At 35.0% G+C, this 24,008-nt stretch overlaps 3 protein-coding genes, 1 non-coding gene and 1 pseudogene across 4 annotated transcripts; 3 read left to right on the top strand and 2 right to left on the bottom strand.

Annotated features, from left to right (window-relative positions):
* Positions 1-137: 137 nt before the first annotated feature.
* LOC110694272 (21 kDa seed protein-like) lies at positions 138-844 on the top strand. Its single transcript, XM_021871452.1, has 2 exons — positions 138-521; positions 659-844. Exons 1-2 carry the CDS (start codon positions 138-140, stop codon positions 842-844), a joined length of 570 nt encoding a protein of 189 aa, XP_021727144.1.
* Positions 845-4,706: 3,862 nt separating this feature from the next.
* TRNAN-GUU lies at positions 4,707-4,780 on the bottom strand. The gene has a single exon. It is a non-coding gene; the product is annotated as a tRNA-Asn (tRNA).
* A 6,700-nt stretch (positions 4,781-11,480) lies between these two features.
* Positions 11,481-14,924, top strand: LOC110694204 (high affinity nitrate transporter 2.5-like). Its single transcript, XM_021871384.1, has 2 exons — positions 11,481-12,995; positions 13,739-14,924. The coding sequence occupies exons 1-2, from the start codon at positions 11,848-11,850 to the stop codon at positions 14,118-14,120; spliced, it is 1,530 nt and encodes a 509-aa protein (XP_021727076.1). The 5' UTR covers positions 11,481-11,847; the 3' UTR covers positions 14,121-14,924.
* Positions 14,925-17,205: 2,281 nt separating this feature from the next.
* Positions 17,206-18,985, top strand: LOC110694546 (annotated as a pseudogene).
* A 537-nt stretch (positions 18,986-19,522) lies between these two features.
* LOC110694203 (polygalacturonase At1g48100-like) lies at positions 19,523-23,997 on the bottom strand. The gene is made up of 8 exons (XM_021871383.1): positions 23,614-23,997; positions 23,259-23,387; positions 22,908-23,075; positions 22,561-22,602; positions 22,131-22,338; positions 20,608-20,689; positions 20,240-20,348; positions 19,523-20,145 (listed from the first exon to the last, which is right to left on the bottom strand). Exons 1-8 carry the CDS (start codon positions 23,881-23,883, stop codon positions 19,729-19,731), a joined length of 1,425 nt encoding a protein of 474 aa, XP_021727075.1. The 5' UTR covers positions 23,884-23,997; the 3' UTR covers positions 19,523-19,728.
* Between the last annotated feature and the right edge of the window lie 11 nt (positions 23,998-24,008).

Here is a 24,008-nt window from a genome sequence, read left to right as displayed (position 1 = left end):
TCCGTACAACGGAAGTAGTACTCGTACATTCTTAAAACTATAAAGAAAAAGTGGGAGTGAGGGTAGGTTACCATTCCATATTACATGCATAATACAAATAATAAAACACTTCCTTATCCTTCTAGAGAAATCTAAAAATGGGACATCGCCTTATCCTGTCATCATCAACCATCCTTGTTACCCTCCTCATTCTCTCTCCTCCCACGGCCACCGCGGCCTCTCCCGTCCTAGACACGGACGGGAACCCCCTCGAAGCAGGCTCACAATACTACGTCCTAACTTCAGGCAGGGGAGCAGCAGGCCGCGGTGGCTTAACAGCTGAACCCGATCTTTACGATGGCATTTGCCCTTGGTACGTAGGGCAGTATTTTAGCTGGACTAAACAAGGTAGCCCCGTAAGTTTCCATCCTGCAGACCCATCACAAACGCAGCTAACTCTTGGCGAAGACGTCAACATTGCCTTCGGACCAAGCTACGTCTGCAGAAACCAAGGGGTGTGGCAGCTAGAAACCAATGGTAAAGTATTCTACTTAACGGAGTTATCGGAAACGCCTCGAATAAGGCCGATTGGTTCAAGATCGAGCAAGCTTTTGGACCTTCACCATACAAGATAGTTTACTGTTTTGCCACATATACTGTTACTGATAGTAGTTCTCAGAGGAGTGAAAACTGTCAGCAGTTCGACGCTACGCTACCCGGGCCGCCGGGTAGAGACTGGTCATGGTTAAAATTGGTGCCCATTGATGATCCTCTTCCCTTCTTTGGGTTTGTGTTCAAGAAGTTTACTAGTACTAGTACTAGTACTACTATTTTGAACCCCAAGTTTACTACTAGTAGTATCTAGTTACTCGTAACAATCACTACGAATTAATTTGTGTATGTTGGGGTCGGTCGATCGAGTAGCTAGCTAGCTTGTTCTAGCTAACCGTAACTCATGAGTTATGTACTTTATCGTCTCTACGTTGAAATAAAATAAAGGTAAGGCCATCCTTCTTTAAATTATGACATACTGAGTAGTATTGTTTGATAAACCAAAAAAAATGGAAAAATTGAAAAAATATGTGTTGATAATTCAAAATTCCTATGATTTGGGTAATTTCTAGGAAATTTAATGTAGAAATTAAATTCCAATGAATTGTGAATGCCTATGAAATTTATTTCGGACCCCACATCAACCAAATATTACCATAAATTGAACTATAATAATGTACTCGTATGTTATAGTCTTATTCCAGAGTTGATACACATACAATCATTGTATGTGGTCCCTACATATAATATCATTAGAAATTTGACATACCATAAAAAAGGGAAGAAAAGTAGGAGTCAAATATAAACTGAATTCAAATAGAACTTGGACCCATAATTTTAGCCAATAAAAACATGACAAATTGTGGTTGTATGTAGTGACCACATACAACAATTGTATGTGTAGCCTTTACCGTCTTATCCTAATTTGGCCTTGGTATTGATATTTGCAACAATTATTTGGTCTTGACTTTTCAAAATAAATGTCCCACGGAGTATTTGATTGGTATATTTGTTGATGCAGAATTTTGACTAATAATATATTTAATCGTACAAAAATTTATATTATAAGAAGTTGATATTAAAAATTATGAAATTATACATACAATTATACTCGTATAAAGAACTAATAAAAGTTAAAATGATAAATAAATAAACAGTTCAAAAGTTAAATTAGGACATCTATTTTGAAACAAGTATGGTTTATGCAGGCTACCTGAATGTTGTAGCTGAGCCTTCAATCTCTTTGCGGCCATAAAGATAATAATAATTAATGTTGGTTAATTAGTTTTTTTTTTTTTTTTTTTTTTTTTTTTTTTTTTTAATGAAAAATGTGAGTTTCATCTTGAAATTAACGATAGGCTCCATAAACATCAAAAAGACTGAAAATCTGACAATCTGTAATAGGGACCTCAACATTAAAATTTTTTCTAAGAAGGCGGATACACAATGCTCCGTACATCCGTTTTCTTTTTAAAAAGACGGAATGAACATTTAATTGTTCAGTAAAGAACATACAATTATATTGTAAAGAACATCTAGTTATTTTATAAAGAACATCACATATAGTTGTATTGTAATGAACATATAGTTGTTTTGTAAAGAACATATAACTATTTTGTAAAAAAAAAAAACATCAAACTTTATGTTCTTTATATATATATCTAAAGAACATCCGTAATATCAATAAAGAACATGATAATTAGAGGTGGTTAACTTTAGCCCGGCCCGATCTGACCCAAAGGCGGTTTTAGACAAGCCTAAAAATGCATTTTTAGTTAAAAATCCAAACCCGACCCGAAAAAAGCCCAAAAAACCCGCTATATTTTCCGGGTTTGGGCAAGAGATATCATGTTAAGGCCTGGCCCGACCCGAATTTTTGATCACCTATAATGATAATTTAGTGTAATGAACATTATTTTTATTCAACCACCATAATCTAAAGACAAAATTCAAAGAATATTTCAAAATAAACAATTAACATTATGTCACAAGTAAAAGTACATTATACTAACAATCAAAGAACATGAAGATAAAGAACATTATTTAACATTCTATAACATGTTCTTTTCGTTTTAACTGAATGTTCTATACATTTCTATACAATGTCCTTTACAATTCTATAACATGTTCTTTTAACTTTAACTAAATGTCCTTTACATTTCTATTCAATGATCTTTTCGTCTTTTTTTTTTGGAAGGGATGCACCATACGAAACATGCATCGCATCCGCCTGCAGGAACCACGCATTGCCTCAACATTCCCTTTTAGGATAAATAAATAAAATAATGTTTGCCAAAACGATAGAGTATAATTTGGCTGTTTTTAAACAATTTTGCGGAGTAAAGCACAAATATATTACCGAGTAATATAGTCTCTAAATTATTGTATTTTTGCACTTTTGTTCCCTAAACTACTTTATGAGTGTATGTGCACTTTTAACCTCTCAATCACCCAGTTTGGTGTTTCAATTCTGATCAAATAGTTTAGGAATCTTATTTTATTATTTGTCATTTTTTTTTTCTCTTTTCAACAAAATTGATTTTTTCATTAGCATCAATTAAAAAAACTAAGGGTTCGTTTGGTATAGCTACGGTTTTCTTTTTTCAAAATCACGTGATATTTGTCATATAATAAATTAAAAATTAGTAAAACTTATTAAAATCATGATAATTTTGAAAACTAAAACAAAAAAAAAATGAAAACACCTTTTTCTGGTTTCTTATTTTTGGTTTTTTGTTTTTAAAATAATAGAAAACTGAAAACAAAAACGATGTCAAACAAGTCCAAGTAGAAATTTTTTTTACACAAACAAAAACTTAAAGTAATTAAAAAAACAACACTTTTCTTCAAAAAAAAAAAAAGAAAAAAAAAAGGAAAAAAGTGATACTTATAATCCTAATTTTGCTCAATTTTATTTTAACAATCTCAACTTTGGATTATTTTGGAATAATCCTTACTTTAATTTGGGGTTGTTTACTTTATTCAATCCAAATTACCGGTTACCTGTTGAAAAGATTAAATTTTGACAAATGTCACTTGTCGAGAGCTAATTAGCCGAAAAATAAAATAAAAAATCAGAAAACCCAGTCCCATCCCATCCCTTCCCTGACCACCCCAGTCCCACCGCCCACCGGAACCCTAGCCACCCCAATCCCCTCCCGCATCGAAAAACCCAGCCGGTCAGCCTCCCTCCCCTTTCCCCATTGAATCACCACCCTAATCCCCGTAACCCCCCCTCTCTTCCCTCGAAACACCACCGCCCGATTTGAAAGAAGAGGGCCATTCCCCCAACACAACCACCAAGGAAACCCCTCCCCCACTCCCCAAAACCCTAAATCGCTCCTCCCCTCACCTCAAAACCCTAGCGATCCCTAAACTATTACTGACTAGGATAGGTTCCTAAACTATTTTGTCATAAACTGATAGGTTGTCGTACATCTGTCAAAAATAAATTCCTAACAAAACCAACTAACAATGTAGTAGGATAAGTAGGGTCGAATCCACAGAGAGATGGCTATTCAATCTAGCTTTCAAGGTATGGAGAAACTAAACTATGTCACAAAATTGAGATGTGCCCCCTAATTGGCTCCTAGGTCATTTAACCTAGGTATAAAGGGTTCTGTCACTAAAGTATGTGCCCTCTAGGTCGTTTAACCTAGGTAAAGGGGTTATGCCGTTTTATTTTCATGGCTCCTCAAGAATTGGGCTTGAAAGCTGTTTTTTTCGTGATGCAGACTGGTTCTACGTGTCATATCCTAATTGGCTCTTTTGAGCGTCGGCCTAGGGGACATGACGTGTCACCAGCTCATTAATCCATGTGTCTAGAGTATTTTTACTCTAAACAATTGTTATGCACATTTTCTATACACTTTAAATTAATAAACTTTAATTTCTTTTTTGTATTAATTTTAAATATCGAGCATGGATTGGGTATTATCTAGTGTTTCTATATAAAAAAACATAGAGTAGAGTTTTGAGGGCAAATTCCCATTAAAAAAGACTCCAATTTAGTATAGAGTAATAGACAATATCACCAAATTCACCACTAATGTTCTTTATTTGTTTATCAACATAAAGAGCCAATAAAATTAGAGGTATCAAAAGCAGGTCTGAACCCTCTATCCCACTATTGTGTTTCATTCCATATATCATTCAAATTAATTGGTCCACAAAAACGCTAGAAGGAGGGGTTGAACCTCCGACCTTGTGGTTAACAGCCACACGCTCTAACCAACTGAGCTATTCCAGCTACATTGTTTATGATGGAAAATAATAAAATCTATACTATGCATAAAAATGGTTGAAAATTTGAAATACAAGAAAAAATAGTTCACTTTTTTTTTTTTTACATTGTTGTTTTTGGTTGCTGAATCACATTCCAGGCTTGCCAATTTCATTAAGTGTATATTAACCTCTAATTTTTTGGGGGTGTTTTCCTATTCGATTGCGGTGAATTCTAATACAAGTAACATTTAAATGACATGTCCATCTCAATCATCGGTAGAAATTTTACTTCCAATTTATAAGACACTTATCAAAGTCCGTAAATATGGACACGTGAGTGAGGCTACGTAGGGTAAACACAAAACCTCAAGTATTTTAGAGAAATTTTTGCATAATTCAATAACATCAAATACAAGTTTATCTGCTAGATAAACAAATTTTTTATTTAATATAGTGGCACTTTTGTAAAAGTGGATAGCTAAACATCGCCCGCAAATCTCCACATAAAGCCCACAAATCTATATTGAATTTACCTTATTGCCCTAAACCTAAAATAAAAAAATCTAACCCATACCCACACTCTAATAACCCGAAAATACGGCAATGTCGAGGCGGCAAGGTAAGGACTTGGCGGCCACAGCGGCGGAGGGAAGGACGGCTCACGGTGGCAGGGTTTTTTTTTAAAAAAATTTTTTTAAAAAAAAAAACCAGAAGTGGTGGGGCGCCTGGCCAGGACGCCCAGCCTCTGGTGGTGGCGTCTGCTCCGGCCGCCGGAACCAGGGGGCTGGCGTCTGACCTGGACGCCTAGCCACGGTTGTGGCGTTTTCCAGAGGCGCCACCGCCGTGGCTGGGCGTCCAGGTCAGACGCCAGCCCCCTGGTTCCGGCGGCCGGAGCAGATTCCACCACCAGGGGCTGGGCGTCCTGGCCAGGCGCCCCACCACTTTTTTTTTTTTTTTTTTTTTTTGGAAAATCAGAATTCTTTTATTAATGTTTAATATTTTTGTTTTATGTGTTAATGTTTTTTTTTTCTAATATATATATATTTTTTTTTTGAAAATCAGAATTTTTTGTGTTAATGTTTAATTTTTTTTGTTTTATGTGTTAATTTTTCATATGTGTTAATTTTTTTGTATGTGGTAATTTTCTGTGTTAATAAATAGTGTTTAAATTTTTTACATTAAAATTTTTATTTGTAAATTTCATTTCTATATATAATTTACACATACAAAATTAAACATAATTTTATTAACACATATTTAAAACATAATTTCAAATCAAAACAATTTTTTTTTTGAACTTATTAACACATATTTAATTTCAAATTTAACAAAGTAAAAAAACCACAAAAAAAAACAAAAAAACAAAAACTTTAAATAAAATTACAAAAAGTTTAAATAAAATTACAAAAAAAAAAAACAAATTACAAAAAAAAAAAAAAAAAAAAAATTCAAAAAGTAGGGGTGGCGTCTGGCCAGGACGCCACAGCCATGGTGGCGGCGCCTGGCCAGGATGCCACAGCCATGGTGGCGGCGTCTGGCCAGGACGCCACAACCGTGGTGGCGGCGTCCTTGCCAGGCGCCACTGCCACGGTTGCGGCGTCCCGGCTAGACGCCACCGCCATGGTGGCGGCGTCCTGACCAGATGCCACCCCTACTTTTCGTAATTTTTTCCCCGGATTATCTCGCTTTCCGGCGACGATGACGGCTCTCCGGTGTCCCTCGGCAATCCACTCCAGCTCCACATTCTTCGTGAGAGTGAATTACGGTTTCGGTAAAAATTAGAAAAAGGGCAAAAGAGTCAAAGTAAAAATAATTGTGGGCTTTATGTAGAGATTTGTGGGCGATGTTTAACAAATCCCTTTGTAAAAATATTAAAAAAGCGTGGCCATTTATTCAATATTTTTGATGAGCTGTTCAGTTGTTGTTTGCAACTTGCATTTACTGTTTGGTGAGAATATTACACATGTACCCCTCAACTAGTATGTGAAAAGACGCATATACCCCTCTACCGGTACTTGAAAAGACGATTATTTTCCCAGATAAACAAATTTTTTGTTTATCTAGAGAATAAACTGAGCGCAGCTCATTCAATAACATCATTGAATGAATAGTTTTGTTATACTCTCTTTGTTTTTTTTTAATTGCATTTACTCTACCTTTAATCACTTTGACTTTTGCACTATTTGACTCAATTTTCTTTACCATCATAAAATAAATAAATGTGTGTATTATATTATATATAATCATATTAATCACAATATCTATGTTCATAATTTAATTTTGTTACAATTTTTGCTAATAAACAATTATATACATTAAGAGCATCAACACTCGTGGCATAAAAACTCATCAAAAACTTGCAATTTTTCACTACATTGGTGGTATAAAAGTATAACATTTGATGGTATATACCATCTCATGGTAAACATTTACTTCGATCCCCGTGAAACATGAACCAACCAGGTCACGCTATGTGGCCTGGTTATCATGTATCTTTTTTTTTCAATTACATTTTAAGAAAAAATTATAAAGTTAAAAATTATGAAAAAATTACCATTGTTCATAATTTTTCAAGATCTACACATAGACACCCATATTGATATAGTTTTATATATTTTTACGAATTCGCTTTTACTACGTAAATTGCTTATTTTATTTAATTAACTTTACAAACATTAATTAGTTATTTCCAATAATAAAATGAAATATAATTATAATTAAATTATTAAGTGTATTATTAATAAAAATAGGAGAGAGAAAGTGTGGTGGTAAACTTTTTTTATACTATGGGTGGGATGATTTTTGGAAAAAGTATATTATATTGTGGTATAGATGACGTGCAGGAGTGAGAAAGTGGTAGAGAGAGAGGGATGGTATAAATTTTTATACCATGAGTGATGATAATAATCAAAGTTGTTATGTCTTGACAAATGTGTCAGTAAAAAAGGTAGAGATTCCTAATGTAAACTACTTGTAGTCTCGTTATTATTACGAAATACTCCATCTATTTTAATTTGATAGTCCCATTTGGACTTTTATATAGTAAAAACTTTGAAACTTTGACTAAAAATTCACATAATATATACAAAAAATATAGACATGTGATACACTACCTCTGGTTCTTATTACTCGCAACAAAGGGGTATTATTTGTGAAATATAAAATATTTTTTTTGTTGCGAGTAATAAGAACCGAAGGTGCATTACAACAAGATATATCATACAGTAGAATATACTTTGTACTCGTATTGTTTTCATCATCATCATTACTCCCTTCGTCCCCTTTTGTTTGTCACTTTTTCCATTTTCGGGTGCCCCTAAATGTTTGTCACATTTCATATTTTCATAATTCTTCCTTCCCTTTATTTGTGCCCCATTGCCATTTTTAGTGTCAAACTTTGAAAATTTTGACCATGTTAATTTATACGAAGTAAAAGATAATTTAGTCATGAGTACGTGGTCTTGTGAGATTCGTCTCATTGTATAGTTTATTAATATCACATTTGTATAATTTTTTCGTATATGGAAATAAAGATGTAGACGTTTTAATATGTGTCTTGGCGACCGTACAGAGTCAAATGGGGCCAAAAAAAAATAGAGATAGAAGGAATACCATAAATACAAAGACTTTTATAGCCTCATTTTTTTTTTGTCCTTATTAAGTCCTTTTCCTAATTTACCCTAACATTTGCCATAAAAATTGTGCCAACTTTGGACTAATTTAATGTTTTACACTTGAATCTCTCAATTTTTGTTTCCCATGTACTTTATTTACTTTTTTAATTGGAAATGTCTCTTTCCCGTGCACTTTTATTACTTTATTATTGGTTGGAATTTCACTTTCCCGTATACTTTCATTACTTCACATTTTCCACCTTAGTTCCCGTGATTTTCCTTCAAAAGTGAAAAACAAAAGGGCAAAGAAGGATTATTATTATTATTATTATTATTATTATTATTATTATTATTATTATTATTATTATTATTATTATTATTATTATTATATCTCAAAAACAGACAAAGTCATAAAACCTATAGAAAATTAGTGGGAAGCCGAGATACAATCTGGGCCCCTACTCCTCCAAAATCTATATACAGCAAAGTTTATCCTAGTGAATATATGAGCAGCAGCACGTGCCCCAATGTCTTGAGTCGCCGAAAACTTCTGAAGCCTCTTTAGCAATGCAACAACCTCTTTATCTAATTCTCCAATTGAAGAAAACGAGAAAGGGAGGAAACCATATCCAATTGTCCGACAACTGAATTCGTATTTGATCCGCTTTTAATTTGATGAGATGCATCAACCACAACCCGTCCAGGAACAAAGTCAGATAGTTCAATCTGTGTCAAAGGAGAAAATCTTGTCAAATCAACATATACATCCCATCCTCAACCCCACCACGAATAAAGTAACACATCTGCAGGTCTGAGGGCCCTATCGTTCCCTCCAGACACTCCAATATCCACCTTTTAGCTAAAATTCCAGATCTATAGAAAATATCAACGAGGGTATCGCAAACAATATTATGCCGATATTTAATACCTACAATATCAGCACACGACATCGAATGATCACCAAAAATATCTCCAAAAAAGCCTTTGAACAAGCTGAACACGGCGTCGAGACGGAGAACAATAAAACATCCAGCCGGTAGCTCAACACTAGGAGTGTAAATGAGCAGATACGTTTTTGAACTACTCGCGAACAAGCTCGATCAAAGCTTTGTCAAAACTCGTTAGTGAAGCTAACAAACAAGCTTGAACAAAAATCTTAAGCTCGTCAAATAAATGAACAAAGCTCGAACAACATCATGTTCGACTCGATAATGTTCATGAACAACTCTTTAAAGTCAATTTGTAAGTTTTTTCACGCCCAATTAAAATTTGAAAAATTTATATATCTTTTATTCATACATATTTGAAAAAAGTACTAATTATTTCATCATGTAAAAGCATGAAAACTCTGTCATTACCTTTAATTTTTCTATAGAATGAATATAAACATCTTATATAAAATTAAATGAATGTGTTAAAAACTTAAAACTTGAGAGAAACCATTTTTTAAATGATAAATTAAGGCTCGTTTATTACATCAAACCCGTTTTAGACCCGTTCAAGGTCGAACTTAAACTCGAAATGCAAACGAGTACGTTTGTGAACAAAGCTCGAACAAGCCAAATTCTTGACGAGCCCAGCTCGAATAAGATTTTTAAAAGCTCGTTCAAGCTCGAGATAGTTCGAACACGAATAGTTCTTATCAAGCTTAGCTCGAACAGACTAAAACTCGGCTCAGCTTGGATCGTTTGCAGCCCTACTCAACACACATCGGTATGTCTTAGCATTCATCATCTAATCCAACCCCGAAATAGGGACCGCCCTAAGCCAAGCAGAAGTGTGATCTCCCTGCTGCGATTTCCACAAAGCATATTTCTGAGGCAATAACAAATAAGCGGAAATAATAACCTTTGTGAAATATGTATCTGTCAATTTCTTCATGAGTTTAGGGGCACTAATCTCACTAAGGTTACTCATAATATTTAACTCCACCATTTCATTAAAAAGACTCTAACACATCTCAATATTATTATTAGGCAAAAGCTAATGAGCGTCCCCGGGGCGTTAGATAAGAGAATTAAAGTGCAAATATTAGAGTAAAATTAACATTAATTACACCGAACGACGCGTAATTTTGTCATGAATTTCTAACTTAATACCATTTCAATTAATATAATTTATCCTTATCTAACGCCTCGTACGCTCGTTAGCAAGATCGTTATTATTATTAGTAGTAGTAAACCCAGTAGTAAACACAAGCTGCTGAATCCCAAGAAAGTTATAGACTTATAGTTATCGATTTATCATGCATGGGATGATGGGAAGACCGAAAAGAAATTGCCTGTCCTCAGGAATGCAAAAATAATGAATGCTCCTAGACTCACAAGCTTGTTGCCTTGTACATTGTTTTCAGCATCCCATCACTTTTTTAAAGAAGTATGGAGTATAATTTTAATGTATTACATTTTTTAGCAATAAAATAAATATTCCGTAATTAAAAATTACGGAGTATATAAAAAAAATATATAGACATTTTTCATATTTGTAGAAGCAATAATCAAAATATCAAATGATTTTTTGAGATGTATTAGGTCTTGTTTGACAAAAGTAGTGGTAGCGAGTAACTTTTAGCAGTCGAGTAGCGGGTAGCTGTTAAGGTAGCGAGTAACGGTCAATTAGTAGTGGGTAGAGGTTAGCTGTCAAAGTTACAATTGATAGTACGAGTATTTGAATTTAAATATATCAAAATTCATATAAATATTGTTTTAAAAGTAATTAAAATTTGTCAAACGATATCCGCTACTTGTAAACGCTACTATTTTTAACGTTTGAGAAAAGTTACCTAAAAGCTACCTTTATCGCTAACCGTTATTTGAATCGCTACCTTGCCAAACACTCTTAAATTTTTACTTGTAGTGTTTAGACTGGTTAAAACACTACCCGCTACTTCGAACGCTACACTACTTAGGAGGAGAGTGGTATGAAATTTAAAGTTTTGCTGCCTTAAAAGTGTAAATGTGTAAATTTCTAGATCTCTAAGCTCTACTCAACATTTTGACGATCATTGAATTGAAAGCTGTAATAAGAGAGTACTTTATCTTTATCTTTGATAAAGTCGGTTGTGCAAAGAAAATTGCCCAAGTTTGATTGTAAAACATATCTACGTTGTATATTCTTAAAGATCCCAAGTCAAGCATCCACCTACTACTCTTCCAATTTCCTGCTTCAAAGTTCAGACCAACTCAACAGTCAGACAAAAAAAGCCATGTAAATTCTCCAGCAGATACTCCTGACTTCAAACTTATGATTCCTAGTTCAATCAATGATTCACCGTATAAGACTCAAGATTCACTTCAAATAAGAATATGCTTTCCTTGATGCCTTTTTACACTTTGCAAGCCGAATACTCTCCTGTAACTCGACGGTTTGATCAATAGGGGAATTTGTTGTTATCTATCAATCCAATAAGTATACAAGCATAAAGTATTACGGAGTATCATACATCATTTACAATAACATCAGTCAGGTACCAAACATTATGATGGCATCAACTGATAGTGTGAAAGAATTTGAAACAAACAAGTTTTCCCTTCCAGTTGATGCAGAGCACAAGGCTACAACCTTTTCAGTAATGTCAGTTGCAAAGCCTCATATGCGGGCGTTTCATCTATCTTGGCTCCAGTTCTTTGCCTGCTTTCTATCGACATTTGCTGCTCCGCCCCTCCTTCCTATCATTTGTGACAGTCTCAATCTTACGGCTACTGATATTGGTAATGCAGGGATTGCATCAGTGTCAGGGGCTGTGTTTGCCCGTTTGGTCATGGGCACTGCCTGCGATTTAGTTGGGCCTAGAATAGCCTCTGCAGCTCTCACCCTCCTTACTGCACCTGCAGTTTACCTATCTGCCACAGCAAACTCACCCACAGCCTTCTTGCTCATCCGTTTTTTTACAGGATTTTCTTTGGCCACTTTTGTGTCAACCCAATTTTGGATGAGTTCCATGTTTTCTCCACCAGTAGTTGGCCGAGCCAACAGTATTGCAGCCGGGTGGGGCAACCTTGGAGGTGGAGCAACCCAGATGATCATGCCTCTTCTGTATACACTCATCCTTGGGATGGGAGCCACAAACTTTACTGCCTGGAGGATAGCATTCTTCATTCCTGCTGTTTTACAGACTCTTTTGGCATTTGCAGTGTTGCTTTTCGGGCAAGATATGCCTGATGGAAATTTCCAGCAACTCCACAATTCAGGTAAAAAGCACAAAGACAACCTTTCAAAGGTTATGTATCATGGACTTGCCAATTATAGGGGCTGGATTACTGCCCTGTGCTATGGGTACTGTTTTGGGGTGGAGCTAACCGTGGATAATATCATTGCTCAGTACTTCTTTGATAGATTCAATCTCAAACTGCATACAGCTGGGATTATAGCAGCCAGTTTCGGGTTGGCAAACATTTTTGCCAGGCCAGGAGGTGGATTGGTGTCAGATTTGCTAGCAAAGAAGTTCGGAATGAGGGGAAGACTCTGGGGCTGGTGGATTATCCAAACTGTAGGTGGCGTATTATGCATTCTTCTGGGACTGATGAACTCTTTAAGTGGATCGATTGCAGTAATGTTCGTCTTCTCTGTGTTTGTTCAAGCAGCCTGTGGACTTGCATTCGGGGTTGTACCTTTTGTCTCTAGAAGGTAATTTCTACACATCTCTTGCAACATACCAGATGTTTCCTGCAAAAGAATTTATCTTAGTGATCGTATGGTTGGCATGTAAATACACAGCCAACAGAGGAAGTTGAATTTCCATAACAGTAGAATATGCATTTGTTTGGTTGAAAATAACTTCCCACCGAATGGAGGAAGTCACTAATTCACCTAGTCCGCTATAAATATACTTCTCATGAAAAATTGAACATCCTATATTCAACTATACAAATTTTGGTACTTCCTCAGATATAAAATTCATTCATGTAAAAGGTACGAGTACTCAAGGAGTAGAAAAAGAAATTAGTCCTAATCATTTTGGGTGAAGCATGAAACTTGAGAAAAGAGGTATTTGAAAGGCTTATCAATTATAAGCCGCAATTCAAGAATATATATGAGAGAGCATTGAATACTGTATAGAGAGCAACAAAAAGAAGCAAATAAGTATACATCCTGTAGCATGTTGCAACTACTCAAAGTTATTAAGCCAAGATCTTTTAGCCTCTATAAGTACATGAAAGCGGGACAGATACATGAAATCAAGCTCAAGAAAAAAAAAAGTGAGTATCCTAAAGCAAAGAACTGGACAATTAACTTTGCATGTAGAGGGAAGTATCCTAAAGCAGAGGATATATAGCCATAGAACTTTAAAATTTATGATGTAGATATGATTTCTCCTCATGCTTACAGGAAAATCTTGTGTTCCTAAAGTCTATCTATATCAATTTCAGATCTCTGGGCGTGATTTCTGGTATGACAGGAGCCGGTGGAAATGTGGGTGCAGTTTTAACTCAATTGATTTTCTTCAAAGGATCTCAATACACAACAGAAAGGGGAATAACCTATATGGGTATCATGATTGTAGCATGCACTCTCCCCATAAGTGCCATATACTTCCCACAGTGGGGAGGCATGTTTTGTGGTCCTAACCCGAATACTTCAGAAAACGACTACTATATGGAGGAATGGGATTTAAAGGAGCAGCAGGAAGGACACCATCTGGCAAGCTTGAGATTTGCAGACAGCAGCAAGAGTGAAAGGTGCAGAAGACAGCAGTCTGCACACCCAAACGAGAGCCTGCCTTCATGTGTACGACTAATCTACTGTCGGTAGCCTCATTATACACTACGAGTATATGTTATGTACTTATGCTCATATGTTGAATTCCCATGTCGGACAGTTAACACTCACATGACAAGGGTCTGAAATATCCTAATGCAAGTATCCAACACATCAGATTTCACCTTCAACCATAATTTCTAACCAAGGAGAAAGTTATGTGCAATGCGTGCTTAGAAACAAGAATCAGCCAACAAAACAACTTGTAATTTTCGTATGTGTAGCATTTGTAACGTCTGCACATGTAAGAGCATTATACTTATAATGCAATTATTTTTCGAGATTAGCTTCAACAATAGTGGCCTTTGTTAGAGGTAATCAACATTCAGCCTAATGTCATCTATGCACCAATAATCACTAATGTATAATGAAGGGTTATTTATTTTTATTTTTTTTTTCTTTGTGTTTAAAGAGCCACAAAGGGCGGGGCCGCGGGGGTGAGAATCAATCCCATAATCTAGTGAAATCGAGAGGGAAGCTCTAACCACTTGACTTATCCCTCACTATCGGGGTTATTTCTTATTTGCAATGCTAGTAATGATATATTCATCCAAACCATAATCACAGCTCAAAAGACAACTAAAATTCAGATTATGAATCATGTATTAATCAATTCCATCAAAAGCAAACTCAAATACTTGGATTTGTAGTAGTGTAGTAATTTTCATCAAACTCAATTTCCGTGAACATAAAAGCTGACCAGTAAAATAATATACATAGAAAAAGCATAGAAAATATAATGTATAAATCAGACCCAATTATACATAAAATGATAGAAATGAAAGACAAATTCGAAAAAAAGCACCTGATAACAAGATGAGATGAGTGAGTGGTAGTTCAGAGTGATATGGGCACGTTGTGGCTGGAGCTGCGACGCCTGTGAGCTGTGAGCCTGTGACTGTATGCTGGTCTTTTGGCCTTTTGCTGAAGCAGTTGGGCGGATGGCAATTGTATCGTAAAAACGTGATTTTTAAGGGATTAGGGTCGGTTTACATTTACTAAACTGAACTAAATTGAACTAAATTAAACTGAATTGATTGGAACTGAATTGAATTAAACTGAACTAAAAGAGGTGAAATGAATATTTTGCGAGAGAAGGAAATTATGAGTTAAACTGAACTGAAATTTAGGTGAAGTGAACAATACGGAGTATTGTTTTTTTTTTTTGGTGTTTAGAGCAACAAGAAAGAATGATGAGAATGGATCTCAAAATCTCTTGAAATCGGGAAGAGAACTCTAACCACCTAAGCTATCCCTCATTCTTTATTCCACAAATCATCAATTAACCTATGCTAAAAGCGAACCTAAAGTGACACTTGTCACGGTGTCATTAAAAAATTTCCCGCCATTTTTTTCTTTCTTTATTTTTTTTTTTTTTTTTGCCAAATTTGAATGATTTCCAATTTTTAACCTACAATAATACTTATTTCCATTTTGACAACACATTTAATTCAATCATACTCAATTAATTTATTTTTTATTATTATTTTTTAACATATATTTTATATACTAGGAATCTTTTAGTTACAAATATAGTAACATATATTAAAATTAAGGTATTGAAATACTTTGTATATCATTATCCAAGATTATTATAATATTATCAATTTTTTTTCCTCCAACTTAAAATTTATTTTAATTAAAAATAGAAAAAAAAATATTTTGGTAGCATAATTTGTACAAATCTTAAAATTATGCATGACGTTTATAAGAACAACCCAACAAAATTATTTTATTATATTATACTCCTCCGTTTTTTTATATGTTATAGTTGGATTTACACATTTGTCGAGACACAACTTTAACCATCAATATCCTTAATTAAAGACTATTATTTTGTTACAAATACGAGTATTGTTTTTGGTAAATTATTGTTAAATTAACATCATTCTTTATAATTTTTGTTATAAAGTTTAATTATTACCATGCATGGCACGAGACTTAACCTAGTATGGTAACTATTCATCGCTCTTATTTCACCGTATACGATAAAACTTTGCAAAAATTATATTAAAGATAATTTAACCATGTTCAACTGCTAATAGCCAACTCTAATTGTCAAACAAGGCCAATAACTTCATTAGTAAAAAAAAAATTAAAAAATTAAAAAATTAAAAAAAAAAAACAAAAAAACAAAATGGAGTATGTTATTTTTGTTTTATGTTAAGGATTATAGATTGTATTTTTACCCACAAGATTTTTTAGATTCATCTTGAACCAATCAAACATTCAATTAAACTCCACAATTATTTTTATCCGCCATAAAAATAGCCATCTTTTTATTTAAATTCCTTAAAAGACAAATATGAGTTTTATTTGAGTGCAAAAGAATGTATATGTACAAGTCACACAACTCAACCCATATTCCCACAACACAGAAGTAAGAAAGTCTTCTAATAACGTGAGTAGTGATAAGTACGGAATAACATGGTTTGTTGAGTTGATCCATCCATGATTATGAATTTGATTCCTGGAAGATACCTTATATTTGCTAGATAGCACAGTATTCGGGTTCTCAACCACCAGCACATGACATTCCAATCAAGACTCTACTCAAACACGTCTATGTATCTTTCATGTCTATTCGACAAATTATCAATAAATCGAAGTCAACCCCCACCACATTATCCTACATTATCACCCTCCAAATTAAAGTCAACCCCAAATTAGGCTGTACGATAACCGTAATTAACCTTGTACAATAGCACATACAGATCATCATTCTAACCAGATTACCAGGATATACATACTATGTAACCAATATAACTTATTCTGCTGATTCCCTGAAGTACAATGATAAAATAAAAATAAGAAAGAATCCTGGATTCGCTTCATGATTAATACTGAGACTCGGCGAAATACTGAATATTCTTCTCCCTTCAAATGAACAAGAGCCACTAGAACAGCTATACATTTCATCTATTAAGAGAGACCTAGCATTATTTGGTAGTTGTCATTCTTTGCAGAATGACAGTATATAATCTTAGTATCGCGAACACTTTATACTACTACAAATATCTCTGAGTCTGATACAACAGCTTGACATCAGTAATCGAGCTGGTGTTGAAAAAAGAGAGTGATGGCAGCAATAAACACATTGAGTGTCGAGTTTGAACCAAAAAAGTTTGCTCTGCCAGTGGATTCAGAGAATAAGTCTACAACTTTCCCACTGTTTTCATTGGCAAAGCCTCATATGCGCGCATTTCATCTATGTTGGATGCAGTTTTTTTGCCTGCTTTTTATCCACTTTCGCTGCACCACCCCTTCTTCCTATCATTCGTGATAACCTTAACCTTACGGCCAATGACATTGGTAATGCAGGAGTTGCATCAGTGTCTGGAGCAGTATTTTCCCGTGTTGCAATGGGTGCTGCCTGTGATTTGGTTGGTCCTCGACTAGCCTCTGCTACACTTACCCTGCTTACTGCACCTGCAGTTTACCTATCTGCTGTTGCAGACTCACCCTCAGGCTTCTTTCTTATGCGATTTTTCACTGGCTTTGCTTTAGCCACTTTTGTCTCGACTCAATACTGGATGAGCTCCATGTTCTCACCAAGAGTTGTGGGGCAAGCCAACGGACAGGCAGCTGGGTGGGGCAACCTAGGAGGTGGTGTTGCACAATTCATTATGCCTCTTGTTTATAGCATTATCCTTAAGACGAATGCAACACCATTTGCTGCCTGGAGGATTGCATTTTTCATCCCTGCTCTCTTCCAGATGTCCTCAGCATTTGCAGTTATGATTTTCGGCCAAGACCTGCCAGACGGAAATTTTAACCAGCTGCAGAAGTCTGGTGATATGCACAAAGACAAAGCATCCAAGGTTCTGTATTATGGAATCACCAACTATAGGAGCTGGATCACTGCTTTAGGTTACGGATTCTGTTTTGGGGTGGAGCTAGCAGTGAATAATATCATTGCGTACTATTTCTATGATCGGTTTAATCTAAACCTCACTATTTCAGGAATCATCGCGGCTAGTTTTGGGATGGTCAATCTCTTCTCCAGGCCTATAGGTGGTGGAATGTCGGATATAATGGCAAAAAAGTTTGGAATGAGGGGAAGACTGTGGAGCTGGTGGATTGTGCAGACTCTAAGTGGTGTACTGTGTATATCTTTGGGATCGATCAGCACTTTGGGTGCATCGATAGCAGTGATGATTATCTTCTCTGTGTTTGTTCAAGCAGCTGAAGGACTTACATTTGGGGTTGTTCCTTTTGTTTCCAGAAGGTAATTCTTTAATTTCTCATGTTACTTCCTACAAAACAATTTACTACTCGTCTACTCCATACTAAGTACAAGAATCTGACTTCTCTTAATTACCACTTTAGATTCTAAAATCTGAACTTCTGTCATTCATCAATTTTTTTTTTCCAGATCTTTGGGCGTAGTTTCTGGCATGACTGGAGCTGGTGGAAATGTTGGTGCACTCATAACTCAGGTGCTCTTCTTCAGAGGATCACAGTTCACTACAGAAAAGGGAATAACATACATGGGTATTATGATCATAGCATGTAGCCTTGGCATAACTTCCATATACTTTCCACAGTGGGGAGGTCTGTTCTGCGGTCCTAAAGCAAATTTTACAGAAGAAGAATACTACTTAAGGGAATGGGATTCAAAGGAGCAGGAGCTTGGACTTCACGAGGGAAGCATGAAATTCGCAGAAGGTAGCAAAAATGAAAGGAGCATTAAGGCAAAGTCAGCACCAACAGAAGAGAGCAATACACCTGATCATGCCTAAATCCTGACAGCTGCAGCCTGCAGGTAGCGCCCTGTTGGCTCTCTCATTGGTTAAACGTGCAATACGATCGAGCTTAGGAGCACAATTTTCTACTGCAGCCACACCTAGCACTTTCCTTTCCTGAAATGTATGTTACATATATGCTTAGGAGCACAATTTTCTACTGCAGCCACACCTAGCACTTTCCTTTCCTGAAATGTATGTTACATATATGCCATCCATTGTAATTTTTTGAGTATAAGAGTTAAATGTATACGAGATATAATTCAATCTTTTGCCATTAATTATTGGTTTCAAATTTTCTTACAAAAAAGGATTTGCAGAAAACTGTGACTGTAGCGTATAGCTAAGGAGGCACTTAATGTACACAATGGTGCCTAGCCAATTGATCAATAAAATGTTGAATTCGTGCACATAGAAAGTGCAGATTAGCCTCTGAGAAAGAAGCAAATGAATGTTGACAAGTACTTCTGTACTTGTTACAGACATCTGCGTCATATCAAATCTTTGTATGCCTAAATCAGTCGTAGGCCTAGAGCACATCAAGTTTTAAGGAGAAGGGATCCTATAGAGGGTAAGATACAGAATATCAAGATTTTGGTACTAGTACCACTACAATATGAAATCCTAGTTAATAATGTAAAACATAAAAAAGGCAACACGAAACATTAGTCTCTTTTACTATTAACTTGAGATTAGCAACAGCGCAAAAACAAAAAACAGGGCACACACCAGCAAAAGTTTATTCTACATTTACAAGTCAATTTTAGTTAAGATGAGCATTACTCTGAAAAAAGGAGAAAAATGTGAAAATTTACATGTAGAAAACAAGTTAAACATGAAGAAAAAAGGACTACACTTCAGTACCCTAATTGGCAAATCTTCTCATGTGATGATTGCACCGTATGAGCCAACCTATGACCATCCCTTAAGCAATAGTCTATACTCTGAGGAATTAAAGGAGCAGCTGTTTTTCCATAAGAGTTCAAACACAGTGCTTGCAGAAGACCTCGATTTCTTGGTGACGGCGTTAGTTGAATGTCAATTAGATCAACATCAGAGCAAGGAATATCATTGCTACAAGCAAAATGTATAGGTTGAGCAGAGTAAGTCCCTACTATTTTACTATACTGGATACCGGAGATTGCTACTGCCCCAGTTTGATTTTTGCAATGAACATTGTTTTCGCAATAGAATTGGTCAATTATTAGAGGGACCTTAACATCACTCACTTGTATGCCAGAAAATGATACGTTCTTCACTGATCCAATACCACCCTGGAAATAAATTTACCAAGATATAAATGATTGATCATATTGAAGCATGTTTATTTGTTAATTTGAACTGCAAAAGATCTTAATTATCACTTACTGGCCATGTCTTGATCCTCACTCCAAATAACGTGTTGCGCATGATGATGTCTTCTACAACAATATCTGAGACACAAGCGATGCTTCTATCTTTTCCTAAACCTCCCAAACTGCAAACAAGAAATTATTTTTTGTATAAGTTGTAATTTTAGAGTTTTACTCGCATAGAATAAATTCAGATGCTCAGAGAAAAATCCTCAACTTCCTATTGTAGTAATGACAGTTGAATGATGGCAAGAGCATGAGAACAATCCAAAAATAAAAAGCTTCATATGGAATCAAATCTTATCGTGATAGGATGTTAGATTGTGACACTTATTTTCGGATGGAGAATGTATATGATACATCTTACAAGTCATAGAATGTTACCTTATACCATGACCAGGACCGCAGGTAATGTGGTGTAAATGAACGTTAGAGCAACCAGTTTGAATAGATACACAGTCATCTCCTGCACAGAATCAGTAAACATTAATCTTATATTTAATAGCAAATAGTTAAAGCTGGTCTATATATGACATGAGCATTACTATATGAATAGCAAGTACTTTATAATATTAATTTCCTACAAAAACAGGAAATTATACTTAAATTAGCAAATTGCAAAGCAGTTTAATGTAAAGATTTCAGTCTCAGGAATTTTTCAGAAGTTACCAAGTTAGTGGAGGTACACAAATAGCAGGAGCTGTTGGTGGTTTCTTTTTCAGGGCCTACTTTTTAAAAGTTAGTTAAAAGTGACCGTTTTATGCAACCGTTAACCGTTTTCCAAGAAAGTTGAGTATTCAGTGGAACTGTGGAAGCTTATAAATTACTCACTTCATAGTTAGGTCCATTACAAAAAGGAAGTGAGCCTCTGTCAATTTCACTTTTCAAGTACTAATAAGTTTTTTTTTAATCTATATACAAGTATAATATATACAGATATACTCAACATTAATTTATTATACATTATTCTATACTGATTATTTTATTTTAATATAGATTTGACTAGATAAATTAGGTCCTTGAGTCCTTGACAGCCAAAAAGTACCATATAGTAAAACATTAAAACAACTAGGGCAAAGGACCTGACACATTTTAATATTGAACGAGGTTGTCTCAAATGAATTTTAGGGAAACCTGAAAAAAGCAATCATTTATAATCTTAATCTTTTCCAGCAGTTGTAACTTGTAAAATGCTAAGGTATAATGTTTCCATAAAGACTTTTGTTTACCAACATAAAGAATACAGTGTAACTTTTATCATTTATATCTATTTTAAGAGACTAGTTATACATTTATATGATCTAATATGGTCAAGATGAATTAAGTGAATTGTGTCAAAGGTCAATAGGGTACAACTATAAAAAGGAGAATGCATCTCAGCAAACATACATGGGAAATTTACATACACTCAAGTTATTTATTACTCCTTCGTTCCATAATCGATTCATATATTACATCTGATAGGTGAATCAAATTATAGGATTAAGTTATACATTAAAAACAATAATTACAATTATTTTCTATGCGAGCATTTAAATCCCTATCATGTCACCAGTAGTCCTTTATCGACATATTTTATTGCATAAATCATTACGGTTTGTTAATAAGTGAATCATCTATTTTTTTGAGACATACCAACATAAATGTGGTGGTGATATAGAACCAAATGAAGGCCTAATTTTATTAACTTTGAGCAGATTACGTTGTTGCATCACTTAGTTTATCAAAGTATCAATAAAGAACTAGTCTTGTGTAACTTCAAGAAGACATAAACAAAGACAAAACATGCTGAGTATTTAACAAAATTTAAGAGGACCAATTTCAGTGATATAAGTTTTACTATAAACAACCACTGAGACATGAAACTGCAACATTCTTTTAAGAAACAAATATAGGTCTATACTTACCACAGCCAATGCTGGAATGATGTATTTCAACATCCCTACAGTTCTGAAGATGAATGCCATCAGTATTAGGACTATCTTCTGGAGATGAAATGGTAACATTATGGACCTGGACACCAACAGAGTTATCAAATTTCAGATGGCACAGTGGGCTGTTCGTTATTGTAATATCACGGACTGTTATGCCATTGCTGGAGTAGAATCGTACTGCCTGCATGCATGCAAAAAAAATTGCTAAAGAAGCACACCTAATTGGAATGAAAAGTATAGCCTCCATTTAGACTCCAAAATTAATAGTCATGCAAATATATTTATATGAAGCTATGATCTTATAATGTGACAACTTAATCTAAACAGATGGAGCAAATAGTGTAGAATTTCCAACTTAACAATAAAACAAAAGGATTAGTTATATAGAGGAAAGACAGCTTACTGATGGCTTCATACTTGGAACTCGTGCAGGCTGATGTCTCTTCTGCAAAAAAAAAAAAAAAAACCATTCAAATAGATTTTAGTCATTTTATCAGCCTAATCCGTTATACCAGATACTTTGTACATTGTAAGCATTTGTAATGATTTAATATGATTTTGCAGTATAACCTAGCCCCATCTCAAAGTATTACTTGTTAGTCCAGCAGTTGTAGTGATAAAAAAAACACGTATCGTGACACCATTAAAGAATAGTACAGTGTTCTATTGAAGGGATACCATCACATACATGTTTTTTTTTGGGATAACAGGTTAATATGTATGTGCCTATGCATGCTACATTCAACTAACCTTATTTGTAGTGGACTGGGAGGACATCCACCACTCAGAACCTTGACCATCAACAATTCCACTGCCTTGGATGGTGAAATTTTGCACCCATTTAAAATTAATCCATTGAAAAAGACCAGATTTTGGCCAGGAGCTTACTTTTGGGGGAGCTAATACCACTCCATCAATCTGTTATCATCGTATTTGCAACAATTTCAGCAATATAATTATAAGATATGGGTTATAAATTGTTTAATAAAGCATATTTTTTATTTCTACAATCGTCTACAAGTTTTACTTAAGAGAATTATGAAACAAAGAAAGAAAAACAAAACCATAGTACTCACTACTCAATAGTAAAGAAAGACAGACCTGAAGAACAAGTTGTGGCATACAAGGCCCTTGGAGAGTTATTGGCTTAATTAAGAACTTATTTCCTGAAGGAATTTCCACTGTTGCCCCTTCTACTTTGCATGCAGCTTCCCATGCTTCTAGCAATGCCTGTTATTTAAAAAAATATATAATTAGCTACTATATGAGTATATGTACACCAAGAAAACTATATGAGTATATCATAAGATATCAACAGATCATATCAACAGATCTTATCTAAAACCACCTTAGCCTCTACATCCCCTACATGATATGAAGCATAATCAATCTGAGCCTCTGAGGCGAATAGCACAATATGAAACAAAAAATATCAAAGAAGAGTTGATTAATAAACCTTGGTATCATCAGTAGCTCCATTGCCTTTTGCACCGAAAGAAAGGACATTAAAGTTATTTGACATAGTTGGGTATGTCGAACCTGAAGGAGGTGTTGGTGTAGCAGGAGTTGACCAATAACGTCCAGATTTCCCTTTGCCATGTTTATGTTTCCTATGACTTAGAGCACTGCTCTTCCTAGCCTCAACCAAGCTACCTAAAAATGTGACATAAAAACTTGCTAAGAAGAAAAATAGGTAGAGTATGGACAAGTACTTGCTACACTTCATTTTTTATTTTTCCCTTCAATAAATTTTTGCTTAGGATTTCAGAAGTTTTATATGTATTTTACTGGTTAGAAGATGAGGCAGGGGAGCAACAGATTGTTGAGGACAGTTTATATATGCTGTATCAA

This window comes from Chenopodium quinoa, unplaced genomic scaffold (assembly GCF_001683475.1).
Source record: "Chenopodium quinoa cultivar QQ74 unplaced genomic scaffold, ASM168347v1, whole genome shotgun sequence".
Lineage (NCBI taxonomy): Eukaryota > Viridiplantae > Streptophyta > Magnoliopsida > Caryophyllales > Amaranthaceae > Chenopodium > Chenopodium quinoa.
The sequence above is the reverse complement of the archived record's forward strand: the minus strand, read 5'-3'. Positions and strand labels throughout refer to the sequence as shown.